The sequence below is a fragment of the Zingiber officinale genome, chromosome 4A, assembly GCF_018446385.1.
Source record: "Zingiber officinale cultivar Zhangliang chromosome 4A, Zo_v1.1, whole genome shotgun sequence".
NCBI lineage: Eukaryota > Viridiplantae > Streptophyta > Magnoliopsida > Zingiberales > Zingiberaceae > Zingiber > Zingiber officinale.
Window position 1 is genome coordinate 139,575,361 of NC_055992.1, and position 7,652 is coordinate 139,583,012.

General features: G+C 35.1%; 1 protein-coding gene across 1 annotated transcript; it reads left to right on the plus strand.

The window, feature by feature from the left end:
• The first annotated feature begins 3,913 nt into the window (after nucleotides 1-3,913).
• Nucleotides 3,914-7,398, plus strand: LOC121973726 (putative disease resistance protein RGA1). The gene has a single exon (XM_042525102.1). It carries the CDS (start codon nucleotides 3,942-3,944, stop codon nucleotides 7,212-7,214), a length of 3,273 nt encoding a protein of 1,090 aa, XP_042381036.1. The 5' UTR covers nucleotides 3,914-3,941; the 3' UTR covers nucleotides 7,215-7,398.
• Nucleotides 7,399-7,652: the final 254 nt, after the last annotated feature.

Consider the following 7,652-nt stretch of genomic DNA (forward strand, 5'->3'; position numbering starts at 1 on the left):
CATTGAGAAGAAGAGACAAAAGGGGTTCCCATCATTCTCTCCTCCACCATTGTCCACCGAAGCTTAGGGGTCCCTAGCTCATGGCTACATCCATCCGTCAATTGTCTACAAACTTTGGGGGTTCCAAGTTTAACATGTTGTTTGCAGATGATATTATTTTGGTAGATGAGACATGTGAAGGAGTAAATGTTAAGCTAGAATCTTGGAGGGAAACACTAGAAAGGAAAGGTTTTAAGCTTAGTAGATTAAAGACAGAATATATGTAATTTAAATTTAGTAATATTAGAAGTAATGAAACAATTGTTAAGATAGGAGAGGACGAGTTGTCCGGAATCGAGAGATTTAAATATTTAGGATCATTTTTACAAAATGATGGAGAGATTGAGAGAGACGTCTTACATAGAATACAAGCAGGATGAGTGAAATGGAGGGGAGCATCGAGTGTTTTATGTGATCGTAAAATACCTCTTAAACTTAAAGGTAAGTTCTATAAAATCGCTGTTAGACCTGCTATGTTATATGGAGCTGAATGTTGGGCTATGACTCGAGCACATGAGCATAAGATGAGAGTTGCAGAGATTTTTATAAGCTGACCCCACCTAGTGGGAAAATACTTGGTTGTTGTTGTTGTTGTTAGTCTTAGCAACCCAAAATCCAAACTCTCAATTATAACATCAAAAACCTAAAACAATAACAAATAGAATCCTAGGATTACCATACATTGGCTATGTCTCACAACATTTCTTATGAGAGACGATCTAAGTCATCTCTATACTATATTAGTACGGAGAGGTTTAATATTAATTTGAATTGTAATTATATCACAATAATGCAGTTTATCACACCACGAGTACAAATTAGAAGATCATTGTAAGAAAATGATTCATCCTACAAGTCCTTTAATTTGGTAAAATAGACTGCAATATACATAAAACTTTGTTGTAGTGAGGCAATATCTCTTTGGATTTGAAATATTTTGGGCACAGTATTTTGAGAAATTTTTTCCCTTCAAATCAGCCCAAATTTTAGCAACAAGACTCCACATAAATCACACTATTGGTAAGATCAAGTTCAATAGAATTGAGGATTCAAGATAAGACCATGTTGTTGCACCTTTTCTATGAGAGAATTTTCATTAGTCCATGTTGATTTCTGGATGCTTCCATCGAAAAAAGTTGTGTTATTTTTAGCGCCGAGAGCTATGCTCGTTGAACGACTTCAAGTGTCATAGTTGTCACCATTCAAAAGTTTGGTGGCCAAAATAATTAGCAGATGATCCGAGTGGTGAAGAAAAAGGGTCAAAAGTATCAACAATTATACTTTCTATGACTTTGTTTGATGATGCCCAAAAATAAATCACTTTGATACCATGTAGATAAATACATAAGAGAATGTAGAGAAATAAACAGATAGGAAAATTTTGAAAATTTTTTTTTTATATCTTCTTAAGACCTCTTACATATATACAAGAAGGCTAGAAAGAAAAAACTAATAAATATTTGACACTTATTACAACAAGAAATAAAGAAAAAGTTGATAATTTGGTTGTAAGAATTAATATCTTCACAAAATAATGCGTAGAATATTCCAACTTCCAAAATAACATTTAGTATATTCCAACAAGTTGTAGCTCTCTCATCTTTATTTTTACATTTATACATTATGTTTTCTATTAGGTGGATAGTATATCATTCACCTTTACTTACACGATACATCCTTGATGGGTATATTACATGTTGTTCATCTATTTACTAAATTATGTTGAGTTTTCTCCTATAATGTGTATAATTTTGAAAACAAAAAATTAAGGGAAACCAATGAAAGTAATTAAGAAGAGGATAAAAGAACAATGATGAGAACGAGGTATAATCAAATGGTGCTAAACAATATGAAAATATAAATTATCTCTTATGTTGTTGACCTTTTTTTATTATAATTTCATTCAAGTTTTTCCTTTCTCCACTTTGCACATTGTGTTTACTTCCTTTTCCTTGAAACACTTTCAGATTCACAAACTTGAGACTATATTTTCAAGATTTGGTCAATATTACGGATGGTTATTCAAAGATATTCAATGATAGTTTTGGAGATAATTTCTATATAGAGTTCATTCCATTTATTTATGTATTGCATAGTTGGTTACTCATACATGTTTTGGTGTTTTCTATTCCGTTGTTTGTACGAGGTCAGCTTATTAGTCATGCCATGAGTATAAAAATAATCATTTTTTGAGACAAATATTTTGTAATATTCTTCTATATCATTTAACAAAGTGTTGCATATTCATTGTGATAAAAAAGATGAATACACTCATCCCTAGTGCCCCCGTCAATTCGTGAGGTCAACACGGAGGAGGTAAATCACGGGCGGCTACTAGCTTTTGGAATAGTGACTAGCACATAAGGGAGGTGTTTACCACGGCTTTGCCGAGATTCGAACCCCAGACCTCATTGTGGCAATACCTCATGCGCTAGCCACTAGATTCATCCGAGGGGACTTAACAAAGTGTTACATATTCATATTCATACAGTCTAATGTACTCATCTTAGGTATTATTTGTGTTTTGATACAAGAATGATTGAATATTGTCCAAGTAGAATACTATCTCTCAAATAAGGATGGAAGTATCCGGATAGTGACAAATATTTTTCTTCATTGAGGATGCTCATTTTTCTTTGGCATTGAATATTATTATTCACATAGTTTGAGTATACTTAAATCAAGGTTCGAACAATTCAAATCAAACTTGAGCTCGAATTTTATTTTGAATCGAGCTGAAGTCAAAATTATTTATATTTTTAAGTTTTGAATGAAACTTCGAATATCATATATATTTATCCAACTTAACTCAAATGTCAATATTTTTATATTATTTGGCTAGTTCAATTCGTTAGTAGGAAGTAAGATAAATCCACTTGCTTATCCATTGGCATTGTTTTTTTGGTACCATTATAAATTTTTATGATGTAAATTGTCTATGATTAACTTGATATTGTGGTAGGGTTGGGTTCTCAGTGACAGTGACGATGATGGAAAGGTGGGGATTTGTTAAGTGTTAATTTCTAATATTCTAGGTATATTATAAGTTCATTTAACATTAATTTGTTTGGATGTTGTAAAAGTCAGAATCATTTACTTTGATTCCTTTATAGCCATTTTAGGCATTTCTAATGGGGATATATATCAAATATCCCTCATTGTGGGATATTTGAGAGGTGAATAGAAATCATCGGATATAACTTTATGTCTGATGATTTTATTTTAGGTGGCATGTAAGTAGACCTCATAAGGAGTAATGATTACTTTATTAAAATATTTTATTATATAATTTGAGATATTTGAGAGTAAGATATTTGATAGTAAGTAGGATTCATAAATATTTGATTGAAAGGATATTTGATTATGAGATTTGAAATATTTAAGGAGTGAGATATTTAATTATAATGTGAATATGAGGACTATAAATATTTGAAAGAAATATTTAATGTTATATGGATGCTCCTGAAGCTATTGGTTAATTATATTATCCGTCAATGTCATGAGTACTTTCTGCTTGTTTAGTGTTTTCCTTTGCAGAATTTAATTGTTTGAACTTGAAGCTGAGTCATGTCCATGTGAACCAACCCACAGCTCTTATCTGTTGAGAGATAGCCCAGACCAACTAAGTGACCTCATATCAATTATCACAAGCTACCAAATACTGATTACAACACCCGTGGCGTTAATTAATACCCACTCACTGTCATGGTAAGATGGAATTTATAAACAATCTTATCGGAGACCCAAAAACCCATTTTAATAGTCGATTTAATATCCATACAAAATGAAGACTTCAAAGTCGTCGCGCGCCATGCAAGATTAATTATTACGTATCTTTTCTCCTCAAAGCTATTGCTAGTCAGATCCACACCAAACAACTTCTGCATCCTTCATCCGGAGCTATGGAAGCAGCTTTGGTAGCTACTACAGCTCGCTTTGTGGCGGACAAGGTGACAATTCTCGTTCAACTCGACGAGAAACTCAAGACAATAACTGGTACTAAAAGGAAGATGGAGAAGCTCAAGGAGTTGTCCACGATCATTGACATGGTGATCCGAGACATCGAGTGCCGCCCTTTTATCGATGATGCTGTGAAGGACATGCTGAAGAAGCTCAAATACTTGGCCTATGACCTCGAGGATGTTGTGGATTACTATGACACCAAAGTCTTGCAGAAGAAGCAGAGATCAAAAACTTCTTTAAGGCCGGTGCGCGATTTCTTCTCTTTTGATAATCAAGTTGTGTTTAAGAGTAGGGTAGGTGGCATGATAAAAGCTATAACAGAAAGTCTGGATTCTATTTTGCTGCAAAAGTCCATTCTTCTCAATTTGCCACAAAGCAGTATCCGCATGTCGGAACCAATTAGTCTCTACAGAGAGACCCACTCTTGTAATAGCTTTGTTGTTATAGGGAGAGGACCAGAGAAGAATAAGATTGTCAACATGTTAACAAAGGATGATGATGATGATGATGATGATGATGATGCTGAAAGCAACCATGGCACAGTGAAGGTCTTCGCCATAGTTGGGATGGGTGGCATAGGGAAGACTACACTTGCTCAACTTGTTTTCAATGATGAGAAGGTGAAAGCTCATTTTGCAAGTTTAAAAATGTGGACAGTTGTTGGGGCTGAATTTGATCCTAAAAGGATCATGAAGTCTGTTTTAGAACTGGCTACTGATGCAGAGGTTAACATCTCACAAATAGAATTGGTGAGGCAGAACCTAGAAAAAGCATTATCTGGGAAAAAATTTCTGCTCGTTCTTGATGATGTGTGGAACGAGGATGAGTTACAGTGGGGTGTACTGAAAGCTGCCTTAACATGTGGGGCGAGAGGAAGCAAAATTTTGGTGACAACCCGTAGCCAACAAGTCTCTTTAATTATGGGCTCATCAAACACCACCCACCAAATACAACAGTTGTCCGTAGATGATTGTTTGTCCTTGTTTAAACAATTTGCATTTGGAGATCAAGCAGCTGATCGAACCTTGATGAAAATTGGTGGAAAGATTGTTGAGAAATGTGGCGGTGTTCCCTTGGCTGCCATATCTCTTGGTAGCATGCTCCGTAGTACTCGAGAGGAAACTTACTGGTCCTCGGTATTGAATAGTGAAATATGGCAACTGAGAAATGAGGAAGATAAAGTGTTATCTGTATTAAAGTTGAGCTATGACACTCTCCCTCCACGGTCAAAGAAGTGTTTTGCATTTGCTTCCCTATTCCCAAAAAAATATAGGATGGCAAAGGATGAACTAATAAAACTGTGGATAGCAAATGGTTTCATACATTCAGAAGGAAATTTTGATGCAGAAACAAATGGCAATCATGTCTTTAATGATCTAGTAATGGGTTCATTCTTTCTCTTGGCACCTTCCCGTGACTATGAATATGATAGTCATGTAACCAAGTGCACGATGCATGATTTGATGCATGATCTGGCACGATCAGTGTCTGTAGATGTATATTGGAATTCTATTCAAGACTCAGTGGAAGATATTGGAAAACGAACATATCATTTGCAAATATCTAAAGGAGATTTACTAGACATGACTCAGGTCTTAGGTAAGAAACCATTGTACTTGCGCACCTTTATGCACCTATATACATTGTCACGTTCAATTTCATGTTTGAGTATCAATCTATTTGAAATTGTCTTCTCAGAACTGAAATTCTTGAGGGTGGTAGATTTAAGTTACAATGCCATCAGGGAGGTACCAACATCAATAGGAAATCTGAAACATTTAAAGTACCTTAACTTATCTAAGAACAATATTGAAGTTCTACCTGACTCCATAACTCTTCTCCCCAATTTACAGTATTTCAATCTCAGTTTCAATTATGAACTTAAAGAGCTACCAAAAGAGTTAGGGAATATACAAAACCTTCGGGATCTTGATTTACAATATGATTTAACATTGACACACATGCCCTGTGGATTATCTAGACTAACTAATCTTCGAAGTTTACCTCTCTTTATTGCTGATGACAAAACTAGCACATGCTCAATTATAGAGCTTGAGGATTTGAAGCTTCATGGAGGAATGAAAATTAAATTTTCCAAAGAATTTAAGAATTATTCTTGTGATGGAAGAAAAATCTTGAAGAATAAAGATCTTAATGAATTATGCATAGAGTTTAATGGTTCAAAAATATATGACAAGTATATGTTGGACGATCTTTGTCCCAACACGAGCCTAAAGAAGTTGGACATATGGTATTATAGGAGCCCACAATTTCCAACATGGTTGATAGAGTTACAACTGCCAAATTTGGTTGAAGTTAGCCTTCAAAACTGTCGTGATTGTGAACATATTCCTCCGTTTGGAAATCTGCAGTTTCTTAAGAAGCTTTACTTACAATCTATGACCGACGTTACACAGATGGGTGATGAGTTCCATGGTTACGGAGGCTTTCCTTCCCTTCAAGAACTCTTCTTGCATGGGATGGATAATTTAGAGGAATGGTCGGAGTCTCATGGTGTCGATGAGTTGTTCCCTAAATTGCAAAGTCTGAATATTTTCAATTGTCCTAAATTGAAAAGTATGCCGAGACTTCCTAGAATCCAACACCTTAAGATATCATACTGCAGTGGGAGCATACTCTCATGTATCAGAGGGCTAACTTCTCTTTCTGTTCTCAAAGTCGAGGAGATGAATGACATGACATCTCTTCCAAGTGGCTGCATCAGAAACCTCACATCCTTGACTGAATTACAAATTACAGAATGTAGACAACTCCAATCTCTTCGTGGGGATGAAATGCAGTACCTAGAAATGCTTCGTTCATTTACCATTGAAAGCTGTGATAATTTGACATCCTTCCCGTCGGAAGTGGAGCATCTCAGTTCTCTCTGTTGTCTACGGCTCTCAGATTGTCCAAGTATAATATTGAAGCCAGAAGAACTTGTACAAATCTTGAATTCAGTAGATAAGTACGGAATCCGAAAATTAAGTATTTGTTATTGTGATGAATTGCAGTCGTTGATGACAACAGAAGCAGCAAGCAGTACTGTGCTAGAAGAACTATACATAGATGGAATTTCCAATCTCACGACCTTGCCTGACTGGCTGCAGCATCTCAACTCTTTTCGTTTACTATCAATTGAGAACTGCCCACAATTAGAAAGGGTGCCAAGGTGTTTGAAGAATGGACGATTGTCGGTTGCCCACAATTGAAAAGTAGATGCGAAAGGGAGACAAGCGGAGATTGGTCGATCATCTCACATGTTCCAGATGTTTATATTGAATAGGCTCCTCAGATTCATCTGGAGATGATTCGAAAGGTAAGTTAGAAAAACATTTTAATTGAATAAAATAACAAATCATTACATGCATTTCTGTAGTTGCACAGCTAAAATGCTTCTTTGTTGGGATAGAACATGGTTTCTTTTTTCTTTCAAAAGAAGTTTATTTTTTTTTTTATTTTATTTAGCTAATTATTGAAAAGTGATAGTGTTCAAACTCATCCACTTTATACTAACCTTGATATGCTAGTTTAGTAGGTTGTTCATGTTAGAATATATATGTCTGCATAAATGTGCAAATTAAGTTTCTCATGTTAAAATATACCTTACTCATGATGACTTTTAAGTACCAAGAAAATAGAGCCCCTTA

What these genes read in the sequence shown, in the direction of transcription:
- LOC121973726 (XM_042525102.1), top strand. Translation starts at nt 3,942, where the DNA reads ATGGAAGCAGCTTTGGTAGCTACTACAGCTCGCTTTGTGGCGGACAAG.